The sequence below is a fragment of the Zonotrichia albicollis genome, chromosome 3 (assembly GCF_047830755.1).
Source record: "Zonotrichia albicollis isolate bZonAlb1 chromosome 3, bZonAlb1.hap1, whole genome shotgun sequence".
NCBI lineage: Eukaryota > Metazoa > Chordata > Aves > Passeriformes > Passerellidae > Zonotrichia > Zonotrichia albicollis.
In genome coordinates, this window is record NC_133821.1 from 61,764,650 (window position 1) to 61,782,857 (window position 18,208).

The 18,208-nt window shown below is 42.3% G+C and overlaps 1 protein-coding gene across 1 annotated transcript; it reads left to right on the top strand.

The window, feature by feature from the left end:
- The first annotated feature begins 10,307 nt into the window (after positions 1–10,307).
- On the top strand, positions 10,308–17,896 carry SMIM28 (small integral membrane protein 28). Its single transcript, XM_026794834.2, has 2 exons — positions 10,308–10,744; positions 16,660–17,896. The coding sequence occupies exons 1-2, from the start codon at positions 10,634–10,636 to the stop codon at positions 17,044–17,046; spliced, it is 498 nt and encodes a 165-aa protein (XP_026650635.2). The 5' UTR covers positions 10,308–10,633; the 3' UTR covers positions 17,047–17,896.
- The last annotated feature ends 312 nt before the right edge of the window (positions 17,897–18,208 follow it).

Sequence of the window (18,208 nt, forward strand, 5' to 3'; positions counted from 1 at the left end):
CTCTGAACTGCTTTGTGTTTTTGATGGAAACTGAGATCTAAACACTGACAAATTACTCCTACAGCACTTCTAGCCAAAGTCTGAGTTTGTGGGGTGGAGTAGGATGAAGCTACTGAGATAGTTAAAGGTGCAAGTAGATGCTGTGCAGAATTTTCATGCATCTAGACAGGTGAAACATTTCTCCCTCTTCAGTATTGTCCTCGGTATTCTCTCTTAAATGAGGAGAATACTGTTGGCTCTGATTTCATTAGAGATGGATTGCTCAGAGCTCTCATTCACAGCCAGACTTGTGTTGGGTTTTTAAGCTGGGCATTCCCTGACCACAGAAAGTTTAGATAGCACTCCTCAGGTGTTCCCAATAAACAGGTGCATGGATGCTGCAATGTTTCATTGTGCTAAAATGAGAGCTCAGCAAGGGTTGTCCCAGTCACCTACATCCCTCTTTTGATTAGTCAATCCAAAGATTGCTCCTGTTTAAGAAAAAGCTTTAATTTAATGAAAATAATAAGCACCTTCTTTACAGCAGTCACCCCTGCTTCTGTATGCAGCCAAAATTTAGGTACTGAAGGAGAGAGGGTTTGCCAGTGTCCCTTTCAAGAGAACTGCCAAGGGCTTCCTGAAAGCACGAGTGTTTCAGTGACAAGACATAGCATCACACAGTAAACCTTAGGATACAATTCTCTGTGGTCAGGGATGCTACCCACAGCCCAAAAGCAAGTTTTCCACATAATCTCAAGAGGGGAAAATGCAGCCAGCTTTCCACCTGGCCCCACTGGGGTCTCTGGGCATGGGCTCCCATGCACTGAAGCAACATAAGGCCTGGCCTTCACTGGTTGTTACATAACAGCCTCATCAGCATGAAGGTTAAGAACAGATTACAAAGCAACCAAATGAGGTTGTGATGCTTTAATAATCTTACACACTTCTGGCAAAAGAGAGTGTGTTAAATCCCAGCCGTCAGATCTAATTTCATTCCAGGGAACTACCTTCTGCTGCTCCACACGTCTCATTTAGATCCCATTAGAAAGATTTTCATTTCCTCCTAAAGAGCATTCAGTAATGTGAAACAGCAACAGAGTAAATACAGAAAGTAGTGCTCCGCTATTCCTCTCACTCCTTACATGTACAAATTCCCAGTTGCCTTCCCACTGATGCTGGGGTCAGGCTAGAGTGGCTTCTGCTGCCACTAGACATACCTAGGAGACACTTGGTCTTGTTCTTCTGTTGAGGAGCAGAGTGGTAAGAACACTTGCCAAAGATAACAGGTGTCAACAAATTCTTCAAAAAACAATAAAGAAAATTTTAAAAGGAACTAAACAGGTGCACCACTGGATCTCAGACATGCTCTTCGCTTCAGTGGATTCACTAAACTCATTCATGTTTTCACAATGTAAGTTTATCACTGGCTACACAGTATTAATCTGTGTTATACTAAATGTTAAAAGCTCCCCTGATACCAAGCCAGACCAATTTTCTTAATAAGTAATTTTTATTTTTTGACAAGGTGCCAAAGGAGTGCCCAGTGTCATTGCTACCATTTTTCAAGTGGGATGACCAACCAAGCAAGTAAAAATTTTGTCCTTGACCTCAAAATGGTCCAAAGTATCTAAACATATGCTCCAGCCTCTTGCTTATCCCAAAGTAGTAGATCTGTGACATAATTTGGCAAGAGGAGAAAAGAAACCTCAAAAGAGAAAAACAGCAGCAAAGATTGTTTATGGGAGGAATACAGAAAGGCAAGCTGGAGGTACCAGCAGAGACTTCAGGTACAAGACAAAAGGGAAACACACTTTTGATGGAGCAGGTGGGGCACAGTAGGGTTGCATAGGAGACCACTGTCACATCCATACCCCCAAGCACTCAGGTAAAAATGGGACAATATTTTAAGTAAGCCTGCTGGAAACATGCTCTCTCCAGGACAGATACTTCCTGATCACATTTTCCAGATGAAGAATTGGTTCACTGAGCAAACCTATGGCAGAAGTTGAAAGAAGCAGGAGGAGGCTGGGATCCTGTCCACAGAGCTATGAGAAATGCAGAGTGATCTCTGATTTCTCTTTTTTCTGGCAAAGAAGCTAGCATCAGGATAAACCTCTTAACATCTAATATCACTGCAAACAAACACAAATTGAAGTCTTTATCCAAATGCATGACACAGAGTCCTAGAAGAGTGCAGTCAGTATACAGATTTCAAAACTCAACAGAATCCAAAATAAATCAAAACAATTTAGATGTAAGCACAGGTCAGCTAGGTCCTACTCTTATACTGGAAGGAAAAAAAAAAAACAAAACACCAGAACCCAACATATCAGCCAGGCTGCATGTGCAATTTTCTGACTCCTGATAGAAATTCATAGTAATAAAACTGGATTATTTTTTTGTCTTGTTCTAACAAGAGATTGTGCCTTTGTCTACACTATAATTGCTGGGAAGTATGTATCCATAAAGGAGAGCCAATACTTCTGGTTTGCCAGCTCTGAGAAATTATGCCCAACCTGAAATATTTTTCTTCGCTGTGGTTAGTGTGACCACTTCTGATCTCTTATTATGTTCATTCCCTACCACCATCAAACAAAATTACTTAAAATAATGTGGAATACTTTTCTGGGTAGCATTTATAAATTATTTACTATGTTTTTTAATGTTACATTATACTCCCAGCAGACCGCTTTGTACTTCAAATCAGGTTCTTTGTTCCAGAGATTACAGAGAGAGGAAGAGATCAAAATAAAACTGGGTAAGATTTTATACTGAAATCTATTCTTATAAGTAATTTTGTCTAGGAGGTCAAAAAAGACAAATCTTCAAGCTTGAGAAACAATAATGTCGAACATAATGAGAAAGTGGAAAATGGTTTTGAAAAGGTATTGCAGTAACTCATGTGAGGAGAGGAAGGTGACAAGGCTCTTGGTTGGTTTGCTTACTTGCAAAAACAATTCATTGTCCCTTGAGGAAACAGAGGATTTGGTTTCTGGGTACAATTGCAATGCTGGCACCACAAGCACAAGGGCCCTGACAAAAATGTTCTTTTAAAATCCCAGCTGTGGGGATGGTCACCATAGCAGATCTTACATCTCTCTTGCATGCATTACCTTTTCTTTTAAAAGGACACTAAATAATTGAATATCTCAGTGCAGGCTCTTGTGGCCAGCCCCAAACCCAAGAGAATAAAGATTATTACTTTGCAAAGCCGAGCATGAAGGTTAAAAAAAAAAAAAAAAAAAAGGAAATATTTTAATGTAGTTTGCTACATGTGTTTTTTTCTCACACATTTTCAGTTTTTTAGTGCTGAGTGAAGGGCAAGAAGGATGACCACTATTGAGGGTCTGTTGTAGGGGATTGTGGGGTATATAGACTACGCTGTGTTGTTCTAGACAGCATCACAGATCTGCAGTGACTGCAGAAGAAAAACAGGATGACAAAGAGGAACTTGAGGCAGGGCACAAGTGCCAAACTACACCCCTTTGACTGTCTCTTTTAGAGCCTGAGCCATCAAACCAAGCCAGTATGCCTGGACAAGCATCCCTCTCAAGAAGGCTACACCCTGCACATAGCAAAAAGTAATGGTTGGAGTCAAATAAAGTTTAAAAAATGCCCTAAACCATGAAGAGCAACATCAGAATGTAAATGCCTGTAACCAGTCAGGCCTAGAGCTGCCCCTACAACCTGGGCACATTGTAAATGCTTGCCCCTTCAGGCCTCATTGCCCCTCAGCAGCCACCTGGCTCCTCCTGCTGTTAGCCCACCACCTCACTTGGCACAAAGAGTGAGGAGGATATTCCTGGAAAAGGGGTGAGAGGATCCCTGTCTTGTAGCAGAATGAAATAGGTGCCTCAGATGTTCTTTTCACAACTGATTCCCTTTGGCCACCTCTGCTCCAAGCAAAATCTTCTGTTTCCCCAAAGAGAAAATCCACATTTAATCAGTCTGGCTTTGGGCTTTCCCCTCTGTACAACTCTGGCTGGCCCTGAAGATCCACACAGGAGCAACATTTCGCACAGCAGCATCAATGCAGCCCATGCAGGCTGACCTGGAATGCACCAAGGGGCAGACACCCTCTTCCCATTCCCTATCCAGAAGTGGGTCACTGCAGTGGATGTTTAATCACTACTCTCTCAAATGACAATATAGCCTCCTGAAATAAGGACTGCACATATGGAAGAACTGTTCAGATCATCCATTCAACCACACCAAGCCTCAGAGCAGAATCCTCTTTACATTTTGCTGCTGTTTTGACCCTTCTCGTACAATCCCTCACCTTAACATCAGCTTTCTGCAGAAGGCACTATCACGTACATCTATACACCTTAACATCAGCATATCATTCTTGGTCTGCATTTCCTAACTGAAAACCTGGCCTGTTAGAAATAAAGCTGCTCATGCTGAGTAGTGGTTCTCAGCAGCTCAGTTGTCCAGGTATTTCTAATGTGCAATTATTCCCCTCTAGACACTCACACATCCCTCAGACAACAACAGGTTTCTTTCAGGATGGGTTTGCCATGCCACTCCCTGCTGCCAGGCTAAGCCTCTTCTTTTAAGAAGCCACACTTAAAGCCTTTGCCTTTGTATCTGTGGTTTGCTAGGGAGGGTATTGCATGGTGCCTTGTCTTTTCTAATACCAAGACCCTTTCATTGCAAGTCCCATGGCATACTTTCCACTTGCATCCATGTAAGCTGTAATGTCTCCATCCTGAGAAAACTGTGGCAGTGCTTTTCCTCCACTGTTACAGCTGTTCTTATCCTTATGGCCTTGCACTGGTCAATTCTGAAATGCTTTTACACTGGAAGCATCTGCCTGTTGTGTTTAACTCTTCCCTTTCCCTCTCTGCCTCCTGACATTTTATTTGCCAGTCTATAGCTCCATTGAGGGAGCTCTTCAGCCTTTCCCTCACAGTTTTTAGCTGGTAACTTCAGCACCCACAAGGGCAATGGGTTTTCAGTTGTCCAGCAGGCATTGCCCCCTAGCACACCAGCACAAGGCACGGCAGCCAGCCAGGACAGGCAGCGCACCGAACACGGCGCCATTGACACAAACGGCGTCATAAAGCAGAACCAGCCCAGGGGGTCTGGGCAGCTGCCACAGAGCCACGGAGTGACAGTCACAGAGTCACACCCAGCAGTGCCACACAGCACCTGCTGCACCAACAGGACATTCCACGCCTGCCTTGGAGCCCCTCACTTCCCCCCTGACTGGTGGGGAGAAGTTTTCCCTTTTCTCTGCCCCTTCAGGTATCACTGCAGTCCATGGGTGCCACCAGCTCTGCTTTATTAGCATCTATTAACTTTTATTGTCCTGCATTTCAGGCTAGCTGACCTGCCTTTGTGTAACAAGGCTCATACCCTAAAACCTAGGTTTGACTACAACTTTTCTGGCCAGGTGAACCATTATCAAGTGTCCTTGAGAAAATAAAGTTGTTCTCACATCTACAGATTTGGGGCCTTTTTTATATTAAATATTTTCTTAATACATTTAATTTCTATAGCAAACTCTATTCTACAGGTTGCAGGAGGCTGTCTCTTCTCCATAAGTTTGAAGTAGAAATCTTTAGATTCAAATCAGTAGATTAAACTTCAAGATGCGAGGTCTGAATTGGAACTGTACACAAAATGTTTTTTCAAGCAAAACAGTAGAAAATTACTCAAAGCCTCTCAGTGGATGTTCTGGCAAATAATACAGTTCATATGGATTCAGAAGTCCACAGTTTCCCTCCTGTCCAGAAGGCCAAAGGCCTTGACAACTGAGTACAACACTGAACAAGTGCATCCTGATTTTTCAAAAATTTCCAGCATTTTAACAAAGGCAAATGAAGCATTACAGACTCCTTGTTAATGATGGGCAATATCAGGGCCTCTCTAAGCCTGTGGTCAGGGACAATAACCTGTAAGAGGGTCTGTTGATAGCTACAGTTCTGCCATCGAGCCTCACCTGGCTTTAAAGGGGTGACAAAGGACTTAGAGGGTAATTTGCGTTTTTTCCACTCTGATGAAGAACTGAGCTCGTTTTAGAAGCTAGAAGAGCTACTGCTTCTCCAACAGTGCTCTCCTGACACTGGTTCTAAGCAACAATGTCAGAAAGAACAATTCCTTTGGAATCTAGAGATAACAGATTTTTGGCAGCTGATGCTACCAGCCAAATCAGGCTATATAGAGATGTGATCATTCTTTTGTATAAAATCTACTGTGTTAGCAACAAGTAGTGACACAGACTGCTGTACTTGGATACAGTCTCAGGAGATTTCATTCAGGGATTCGCAATATTCTAGCAGAAAATTGCATCAGTTTGAACAAAAAACTGAACACAGAACTGCAGATATATTGTGAGTTCAGTACCTAAGGCCTGCCCAGCACTATACAAGGTCAACAACCAGAGTATGCAACATCAAACACAATGAACAATGAGGTAAATCTTAAAAGTTTACTTTTAAAAGCTCACCTGAAGGTTAACCACACATTCACATTTCTCCTTAGAAGTTTATTTCCTCATATTGCTGTCATGGTTCAGGAATGGTACTCCCCAGTTTAGTGTTTCCCACTGAAACTCCAAACTACACACCACTTGCTCACCCACCCCCTTTCCCCCTTCTTCCCTCTCAGAGGATTTGAAAGGAGAATTGGAGCCAAAAAAGGCAAAGATCATGGGCTGAGATAAGAAATATTTACTAGAAACAGTAATGAGATAAGAAAATCAACAATATTAATAATGAAAGTACAAAAGGGAAAGTGTGGAGCTCAACCTGACTGCAGTCACACCACCCAAAATTGTTTCTTTTTAGAACATCATCCTAATAAAGCAGCAAAATGCTTAATTTCTCACTAAGCTTATGGCAACACTTTTAAAAGCAAATGCAACAAAAAGCATAACGTAGTCAGCTGGTCCTTCAGAAATGCTGAAAAAAGCCCAAATCACCAAAAACCCAAACACAAAACCAACCCCTCCTCCCCTCCCTTCCCACTAAAACAAAGAGCTTCTATATTTTGGCTAAATAGGAATGAAGTGCCACAGTGTGTGCTGGCATATTTGCAGTCTTAAATAGAGTGGCAGATTTTTCTCTTAAATAAGAGAAAACAAGAATTCAGGGTAAGTATGACCAAATGTAAATGAAGGGAATCAAACCTAGACTGACAGAAATTACAAAAAAAAATACCTAATAAAATCCCATAGCTCTAGACAGAGCAATCCATCCATACATCAGATGGGTATTGCTCAGCCACCAGCGCTCTGCCATGACCACAGAGCTTTTCAGATGTTACCACATTCACAGAACTAAGTAAAGCTAAAATTTCAATATAATGAAAATTTATCCAAAAAAGTACAGATTTGCTTAATTACCCAAGTGAGAAGGGAATTGACAGAAACTAACACCACTCCCACCTGAAGGACACAGAAGAACCTGCCAGCTGGTTATAGGCAAAAGTCATGCTGTCCCACCATTTCTCCTGGTGAATCTGCACCTGCCAGCACAGGATTGCTGACAGTGGAACACCTCACCCACTAAAATTCTCGTTTTTCATTATTCAGATAAACCCTCATACCATCCCTCACAGCACCACAATCATTCCATCAGGGAAGTTTCACCAGCACCCGTGGGCAGCAGTAAAAGAAACTGGGGGAAGAAAGTATAAAGAAACTTGAAAGGTTGTCTAAGGCACTGTGGATATTGTGTTCCCTACCAATATTGGTGGCAATATAGCCTAGAATTACACTGCAAGCCTTGAACATCTTGGCAATCAGGGAGATGAATAATTTATGACAGACAGTTTGAGTTCTGAACTGAGGAGAGTGGAGGTGCCTGTTTTCTGCAGTGGCTTCCTCAGGAAGTCTCTCCCTGCTTCTCTGCTGGGGCATTGCAAGTGGCAATACCAGCACTGCCACAGCTAGAAACATCACCTTGGCATTATTTCACAAACCTTCACCAGACTTTAATCAAAGTCAGTGGTGCCATTCCATGTCAGCTATTTTCTCCAGATTGTTTGACCTGGCAGCTTCCACATCAAACTATTTCAAAGAACAAAGCCAGTGGAGGAGGAGGGCAGGACGTTTTGTCCATGTCAAAATCTGGTGATCTCTGAATCCAACCCATACTTCAAAGTGGTGAGCCTGACATCTGGCCAAGGGCTTGGAATTAAGGATGAGCCTCTTTGCCCCAGCTTTCACACTGCAGCATGCCTCAAGCTACAATGGTGTTTATGAACTCCGTGTGAGAAGGAAAATCAGCGTCTGTGAGCCCCACAGGGTTGTCAGAAATCTGCAACAGATTTGCCACCCCAAACCCAGTCTTGAATGGCTCTGCTTCAGTTCTGCACAGGAGCAGATCTGCTCTCCAAAGGCAGTGCAGCAAATGGACACCTGACCCCTGGCAGCAGAAAGAGAGTATCCCAATCACACTCACTGATCTAGCTGCTGGCTCCGCTGATGAGATAAAAAGCCAGAGGGACAATCATTACTTTATATTCTAATTACCTGCCTGACAAAAGGCACTGCATTTCCCCAAATTCCCACTCGGCCTCAGCTCTACAAAGTTAAATCATTCTTACACATTTTCCAGAGGTCAAGTATTCAAAGCAGCACTTGACAAATCGGGTCATAGAAGTACACACCTTATTTTTCTTGGCTAAAATTCATCAACTAGAATCTAAGGATGCCAAACAGGTGTTTATACTGTAAGGGGACATAGTTTTTTACTTCTCCTCATTATTCATGCACAGTCCCAAGGCAAATTTATAGCAAGGTTTTAAAAATAGCATTAATAATCTTAGGGGCTGCACTAAGACCCTAATTAAGAGGGTATATGAATGTTTCCTGCTTGCATGTGAGATTATAGATTTAAGCTACACAGTCTCAAGGCTCCTGAAAGGAATTAATTTTATTAACAGTGGTTTGGGAAAGATGGCTGTTATTCTTGCTTTTCTACAAGGTGTTGAGACACCAAGAGAAATTTTTACTATTTTGACTGTGACCTGTTAATCCATGTTTAGGACTTGGCTTCTCAGTGGGCATTGAAAGTCACAGTGTGACTGCCCTGGTCCTGGTGGCTGGACACACTCACCACCTCTGAAAGTGCCTTCCAAGGAGTGAGGCATTGAGGAAAGGAGGAGAAACATGCAAAGGCTTTGCTGAGGTGAGATTTCCAGCTCACACAGGAGCGCCTCAGCAGCAGCAAGAGTTGGGTTTCCAGCAATGATGGAAATGATGGCTGCTTCAGCTGCAAGACCAGCCCTTCATGCAATATTGCTGTTCCCTGTCCACTGCTCACCTGGCAAATTCAGTAACAAAACAGGATAGATTTATCAAACTACCACACAGCCGTGGTTCACCTGCAGGGGGAGTCCTCCTGCAAGCTGCAGACACAGGGATCACAGCCAGTTTTGGAGCAGGTTCTTGCAGGGTCCTCCTGCTGGAAATGGCGAGTGCTGGCACCACTGGGGCTGTGGGAGCAGAGCCTGCCACTGCCAGCTACACCTGCCCTTTTCCGAGAGCCATCAACTAAAACAAAAGTTGATGAAAAAAAGTCCAAGCAAGAAATAAAGGTTATGATTCTAACCCCAAGTTTCTATCATCGGTCCAAAGCACAACTTTTGCTCTGACAGATAAGCCTTGAGAAATCATAAAAAGTGCACCACTGCTGAAAAGTTGCAGAGTTGAAAGGGAAATTTAGCGAGAGCTTTCTCCTCTGCCCATAGCAAGGCAGCAAAAGGCACCTGCAGCTTTGCAGCACAAGTTGCAGGTTGAATCAAGGTTTAACTCAGGTTTAAGAGTCCTCTCTTCAGAAGTTACCACACATCAGTGAAATAAGTTCGTGTTTCTTTTGGGGGATAAAGAGAATCTTCTCACTGGAAACAATTGCCATTTAACAAGTAGCCTAGAAAACTGTTAACCTGATTTAACTGAACTGACAACTCGTTCTTACCAGAAGCAATTGCACGCTCCCACAGTGACCAAAGCTTTCCTGGCAGAGCTCTCTCTCTGGATTTATCATTAACATCTACATCCTAACACTGCTAAATAATTCAGTAGAGCATTTAGCCTCGTGTCCTTGCCTCTCTACTCAGAAAACACTTTTCTTTTCTGTATGTTTCAGCAACAGGGAACAAAAACCTGCCTGGATTGTGCTTCCACCTTGTGCTGTGTAACTGAGGGGGGCACCTCAGGTACCCTTTCACTCTCAGCATAGAAGTGTGGGGCTTGTTTCTTTTATTTTGTTGGAAATAGTGTTTATTAGATAACCAAATATAGAGCATTATTTATCCACATGGAGTCACGACCATGTGGGCTTAGATTCACATGCAAATTCCCCTTTTAATAATCCTAATGCAGGGAGTGCTCCAATCAGAGCGCTATCAGCCCCAGCTCCCAGATACCTGATGCCAGCTTTGCTGGTAATGTAGGCCACGGAAGCAAATCCAGAGAGATTGAGTTGGAAGTGGAGAGAGGCTCTGAGATCTATTTGCTTGGCTTCCTGACGACAAGGGGGTGTCTGAGTTCTTTTTTCCTTTCCGGCTGGCAGGGGGATGCCGCTGGAGAGGGATCATTAGCTGCGAGCAGCCCGCCTGGGTCCAGGCTGGAGGCGGAGACGCGGCACCCGCAGCCAGCCAAGGTGGAGGCACGAAGGCAGAAGAGCAGGTCAATGAAAGCATGAGGTGGCTCCTGGGCAGCAGCTTGAAACACTTTGGACATGCTGACAGGGGGAACTATGACTGGCTAAACAGTGAACCAGGTGGGCCACTTCTGGAAACAGAGCTTCAGGTCTGTACCCTGCTCATCCCTGTGGCATGTCCCGTGAGTTTGCATGTGTGTGTATGTCTGTGTCACGCCTCAGTGTGCAGTGCAGGGTAAATCCCTGGGCATTGGGACCTACCAAAGCAGTGACGATCAATTACAGAGAGCCGGAGCATTTCTTTATTGCTGCTAAGTCTTTTTAAACACATTTGCGAAGGAGAAAAACATTAGATGGAAAAATTTTGCTGGGGTGGCAGGTAAGGAAGTTTAATTACTTCTTTTAAGCATAAGGGACCCTCGATTTCCTGTCTGTTAAAGGCATGTTTACGCTCTGCATCTGGAGCCTCTCTGCAGATGCTGTGAGTCCCGCGCAGGCAGTGATGAACTCTTGTTCCCTAAGCTGGGCGCTGATTACTTCTGCCAGAGAGGATCACATGCAGCCGGGGGGAGGGAAGCAGCCCCAGAGATGAAAACACAGCCTGCTTTCTGGCTTTGTCTGGGACACAAGAGGGTTTCTCTGATCAAAAATAGTAATTTCAGGTGCCTGTAGCTCCACAGTAATTGTCCGAAGCATGTTGCGTTAGCAAATGAACTGGCTACATTACTCGGCTGATATATGCAAAGTGTACTGTTGCAAAATAAATGGGGGTAGGAGTGTGTGTGAGTGTGAAAACAAGACAAAAAGTTGTGTTTAAATGTCACCATGATTTTGTGAAAGTCTGCCTCACTGGCAACATTTCCAGAGTTAGAACAGCAATGGCAATGTCTTCACACCTCGAGACTTGCTTTTATCTGACAGTGGGAAACAAACAGCATCACTAGAGTCACATTCCAACAAGTATTTGAAAATTCTGTGTAAATCCAGGCTCACTTTTAAATTACGTGTCATTACTAATGGATACAAAGCCATGTAATAATATTTTTCTGTTTGCCAGAGTTATGTGTTTTTGCTTTTTACAAGCAATAATGAATCGGCTTCAAGGATGAGGATAGAGTTTGGAAAAGAACCTAAGGGGGGGGACCACACCCTAATGACTTCAAAACAGACTTTGTTCCAAATCCACTTAAAACATTTCAGAAGTATTGGTTTCCTGCTTCAACTTCAAAAGATACTAGTATAAATATGGGCTGTATTAGCAAAAATAATTTCAATGGAGTTCTAAGCATGCTAGCAAATCATTAAGAACATAATAAATCTTACCATAACTCAATCACTTCAATTTATTTCAGTAAGCAAAATAAACTTTCATTTTTCCATCCTCACACAAAAGTTTCCCTTAAACCTCACGTTTTGCCTTATGAGTCACTCCCTCCCAAGGCAGGTACTATCCGCCTTTTATCCAGACACACAGCTCAGCTCCAAGCCCATTCCTTTACTCCTCATGGATATCCCACACAATTCAGCCACACTCTGCCTTTCATTCCTTTTCCAGCAGGCACGAGTGAAAGCTCATCTCAGCTGATATGGGTCACATAATCTGTAAGCTGGCAACTGTAGATGCTCAGCATGTTAACAAAACATTGGCAGGCAGATTACTAATGAAAGGCTTTTCTCCTTCCAGTGTGTGCTCAGTGGCTGGGGGAAACTGACCTTCTGCTTCAGTCCCTACAAATAAATAAATGAAAGCAGGAGAATAAGCAATGTCCAAACTACATCCTACTAAGAATCAGTTCTGGTAAAACAGGATTTTTTTAGAAATATGATCTCTTTTATTTCCATGCTCTTTTCTGCCTTTCTCTATTTTAAAAAGGGTATTTTCCCACATTTATGTGTCTGTAACTTGTTTCATGCTGGAAGTCAGATCCTTATTTTTGTCACTTACAAACATGACAATAGATGCTTGTGATGACACAGGCAGAGCACGCTGACCTCCAATGAAGCAGCATCAAACAAAACCAGTAAATTAATAATTCCATCAGTCACTCCATATACCTGGTGTAGAAACTTCCAGATATAAAACAGTAAAGGATTTTACCTTAAAAATATTCTGCAGTTGTATTGCTTCCAATTAAGGAAGATTGAGTTTGAATTCTAGAAAATTTTATTTTCCAGTTCTGGCAGCTATTCCTGATACCTATACAGAGTGGTTACTTTTCTAGTTTTAGAGCTTCAGCTGCAGAAGTTAGTTTTAAGTCAGTTTATAACAAGCTTTAGTTTGGCATATCAGAAATTTTTTTTAAGTGACCTTTGATACATTGTATTAAAATTATCCCCAGTTTTAGTGTAATTTTTAAAATGCCTATTAGATTTTTCAAGTCTTTATGTTAAGATCTTTGCAACATTCTTCAGTAGCCCTTTAGGCAGTCATTGCAGAAATGGAAACAAAAGCACAATAGAAAAAGAGGGATTAATATTGATCAACTGTCTCTAACACCTTTGATATATTTATACTGGTATACATACAAGAAGTCCATCACCATCCTTTAGGAACTACATCTCAAAGTAAAATCAGTCCATGTAATGTTTGGCAGGAGGCAGCATCCAAATGGATACATAAATCCCTGTTCAGGTCCAGGGCATCTGTGGGGCAGTAGTTCTAAAAACTATTTCAGCTCAAATAATACACTAAGTAGCCTAAAAATTACTTCACCCAGATAGGAAAGTCTCAACATTAGCTGTGTTTAAACAGCTGTGAGCACTCTGAAGCACAGCCTGAGCAATACCAATCTTTATTGTCACCTGTGAGCATGCAGAAAAAGCATGAAGCTGAGTCAGGGAGGGTTTAGGTTAGATATGAGGAAAGATTATTCACTCAGAGGGTGGTTGGGCACTGGAACAGCCTCCCCAGGGCAGTGGTGACAGCACCAATCCTGACAGAGTTCAAAAATCATTTGGACAATGCTCTAAGGCACATGGTGTGGCTCTTGGGGTGTCCTGCACAGGGCCAGGAGTTGAGATCAATGATCCTGATGAGTCCCCTCTAACTCAGCATATTTTATAATTCTATAATATTGCCTAATTCTTAATCCTATCTGCTTTACATGCCTCTAAGTTGCAGATCATAGTAAAAGTCACTTACTGTTCTTCAACAACTATACAGTAGTTGTGAAACAAAAGAACAAACTAAACAAATTTTTTATGTCTTCTTTTGCACACATTACTGAATAGGTAGCCACCAGGCACTGGTTACTGTGGTTATTTTGAAATAGAATAGGATAAAATAGGAGTAGATCAGTTGGAAGGGGTCTGCAATGAAAATCTAGGTATTGTGGTGCTCATCGCCTTCCCTAAGCAATCTATCACAACCCTGAGGAGGCACTTTGTGCACAATAATGTAATTAAAAACTATATGTGTTGCAGAGCAAATTAAGGATTTCACAGATTTCAAAAATGCTGGCATTTATTCAGGCTTGAGAGCTCGATTTTGCAATTTTAGAAATAGGGCTATAGGTTATTCTTTGAGGGCCTTTAAACAAGAAGAATTTTCAGGCCAGTAACCCACTGATGCCCTAAGGTGTCTTTTTGTGGCTACATCACAGACTGTTGCCATCTGAGCCAGCTCATACTACAGATAGTTGCACTCCTTCCATTTTTTTTACCATTAGATGTGAACTGTGCCCTCCAACAATAATACATTTTGCACATTTCTCTTAATAGGCACTTCATTGCAAGGCCCAAGACCTCTGGGTTCCCGTTAAGGCTTTGGAGCAAAGTATATTTCCCTGGGACCCAGGACCATTTGTTAATTCCTTCCATCAAGCCTAACCTTTCCTTCCCTTTCAAGTCCAGCATTTGAGCAAGGCCTTGTGTTACAGCCCTGACTCCTGCCTGTGTCCCCACGAGCACTGAGTCCTTGGCCATCATTTAACATGCAAATATCACTGCAGTGAAATTTATAGGGAAGCTGCACTGTGTTTAAATGGTAATTTGGGCTGTATGTACCTTTTACTAATCTCATCTAGGAAACGCTGGCAATCTAACTCTCTGTCCACACAAACCACCAGAACGCTGTACAACTCAGATCCTGAGACAAACAACCTGTATGAAAGCCTTCTTCCTACAAATTAAACCCAAAACTTAGACTTGGATTTTAAAAACAAGCTCTTCATTGATCAGGAATACTGCTGTCCATTATAAGCTCAGCTCTTCTCAATATTTACTGTAAGAGTACTGGTAACACATCAGTATCAGTGATTATTCACATACACAGAGCACTAACATAATACTGCTGAATGCTTTTTCCTCATTTTCTCTTGAAATGTTTCATGCATGTCATAAGGCACGCTAGAAAAGCATTAGTAAACTTTTTTTAAAATCCCCTAATTTTTAAGAAATTATTTAATGTTGCCATTGGAATAATTTCTTCCAATTCTGCTCTTTCCTGATACCCATTGTATGGTCAGGTAAGACAACACCTTATACAGCCAGAAAATCTTTAATAAAAAGTATCAATAAATATAAAATAGTTCTTTAATAAGCTTTTTTGGGGGTAAAAGACCATTGGAGAAAAAATAGCTTCATAGCTAATCTGCAAAGGTTTCAGTGTATTTTAAAATTAATGCATTTAGCTTCTGACCCACAATACCTTAGAGAAAAAACAGAAAAGCAGTAATGTCCCCTAAATTGTTAGGAGTCAATGCCTATTTATTTTATTTTTCTTAGGCATGACAGATAATAATAATTTCATAATATGACAACAAAGCAAAAAGGTTACAATTGACTAGTAGATAACCTGTTGAATGTATATTACAGTGTGATTTTGTAGCTGGAAGAATGACTATGATTCCTAGAAGAATAAGAACATACATTTTTTGTAGAATAAAAAGGAGACGCTGGAGTTACTGTCCTTTTCACAAAGCCATTGCTGCAAAGAGCCCAGTTTGCGTTCCTGCCTCCAAACCCTTTGGGGAAAGAATCACTGAAGTTCTCCTAGCCTGAATTCACTCAAAATAAAGGAAATCTGATCCATTGACCAGTTTAGTCTCAGCATGCAATGTGAAAAAGGCACCTCACAGCATTAGCAAAGAGCTTACAAAGGGAATTACTTGATAAACAGCATTATAAAGTTTGGGTTTTCCTTCTGCCCTAGACTAGACTCTGAATGACACCCAATCATTGGAAGATGGAGTCAGACTGGAAACAAGATATACTAAATTTTAAAACTAAATCTAATACAACACAAAAGCACAAACGGCTTTGTTGGTTTTTCTCATAGGTTATGACTCCTGTTAACATTACATCACAATTCAAAAGCTGTGGGACAGAGATCTTTTGTGCTACATTTGCAGAAAACAAAGCTAACACAGCAGTCACAACTGTTACTTCTCTTACACCAGAAGTTCTTTTTCTGTAGTTTTAAACAGGAAAAATTATTCTTGGATCACTGGCAGAGCAAGCTCAAGAGGTCCAGTCCAAGCTGTCCTGTCCAAGAAAATACACTGTGTTTTATTTGGAACTGGCCTGTGAGGTTAGAACAACCCAAAGAGCAGGTATTGTAGGCGATGGCCTCTGTTTGAAAGGGTTATTTGCTGTAATATTTGTTCTTTAAACAGTTTTCCAAACACAAAGAAGCAACGCCAGGTGGTGGATCACCAGCATTATTCATCTGCAATTCAATGTTTTCCAAAATTTTAAAAGCTCGACCAGTCTCCTGAAAATTGACCAGTCTCCTGCTATAATCCAAGAGTAATAAAATGTCGTAAAAAATGGCATATACTTCCAGGTTTTAGGGTTTTTCCCCCACTAGAGACAGGGTTTTCTAAAAATCCAACACTCTTAGCAACTTCTCTGGGGTTTTTTGTCTCTGGTTGTAATTTGTTTAATTGGCCAGTAAACAGAATTCATGAGTCTGCAAAATATATTGCTTGATTGATACTGGTGTAGAGAGAAAGAAATTTAGAAAAGCAACTATGTCACAAGGCAGAGATGGGGAATGTGTTTTTACTCTCTGATTAAGAGATCTCCAGGAATCCAACACCCTTTCCATTTGCTTTGGTTACAGAGCAGACAGCAGACAAGTTCCACCAAAGACGACATAGAGCCCTTTCTGTGCATCATCCTGCCTGCCACCATGATGCTCTTCCTGGCATTCCTGCTGCTCTTCCTGTACCGCCGCTGCCAGCGCCCCGCTCCGCAGGGCCAGATCTTCAGCATCGACCTTCCCGAGGCCCTGCCTGAGCGCGACGGGCCCCACTTCCTCTCGGCCCTGCCCTGGAGCAGCGAGCAGAGCTTCCACTACTCCACGCTGGTCCCCGACGCCACCTTCCTCTCGGTGTGCCTGCCTCCATCCTACGAGGAGGCCACCATGAAGGCTTCCCTGGAGGGGGCTCGCGCTGAGGCCTCTCCAGACCCAGTGCCTCCCTATGAAGAGAGCAGCAGCACCAAGTGAACTTCCCACGGAAGGAGAACCTTAGCCGAAGCATGCAGCACAAAGGTGGAACTGCTCTGGCCTTTAAGATTGGTGAAATGTTTCCAAATGAGGCACAAAACCAATGAATTTATGAAGGAAGAAACTTGAAGCAACAGGGACTGCGTCTCTTCACCTCATCCCAGGATTCCCTACCTTCCATTTGTGGCAAGTGTGCACACGGTGTGGCACCAATCCAATTCAGACTGGTAACATGGGGATTCTAGTTCACAAACATGTCGCGCAAGGATTAAACTTAAGGAAAGCTGGGAAGCTCTTCCTCTGTAATCCCTCAGCTACAATGAAATGTCAATAATGCTATAGATTCAGCAATCACAAAAAGGGCTTTTAGCACATACATATTCCAGTTTGGGTTGTTGTTTTGGATTTTTTATTTTTATTTTATGCATTTATATTTAAATGTGTTTTTGCAAGCTGAGTCGCTCAGTCTGTGTGTGTTTACATCACATCATTCTGCAGTGCTCTGGAATGATCACAGCAGCTCTCAGGAAAGCAAATAAATATATAACCTCTACAAAATTTCCAGTAACCGTCCCCAAAGGTTCAAATGTGCACTGTGAATAAAGGCTGTCTTTTCTCACAATTGGACAATGAGGACAAGCAGCAACCAGGGAAGACCTGATTGTTCTGGGTGAGGAAGCCTCCATGTAAGAGCACCCACAGTCTATTGCTACAAGCTGCTTGCCAAGGTCTGCAAGGTCCCAACATTCCAGACTACTCAGCTGACTTCTTTTACAAGACTAAAAAAATAAACCATGTGACTTACTTGGTGCAGCGTGTAAAGGAGTTGAGGAAAAATTAATAAAATCAAGTGCACCAAAAATGCCCTGGTCTATATTTCAAAACAGCATTATAATCCCTTTCCCTTCATCCCTAGGGCAGGGTGAGGCTGGTTCAAGCGTGCTGGTGGCAGTGGTTTAGAGGGTTTGCACATGCTTTCAGAAAATTATGTATGTCAACTTTAATTCTTTCTTACAGGACAGCATTTTCACCAAGTTGATAGATGCTCTTGTTACAGAAGGTGGTTGCTACAGGTCCTGACAGCCTCAAAGGTTATGCTGGCAAGGCAGAGGCAAATGCAGTGCCATGGAATAGCTGACACCTGCAAGGAAGGATCTGTTGT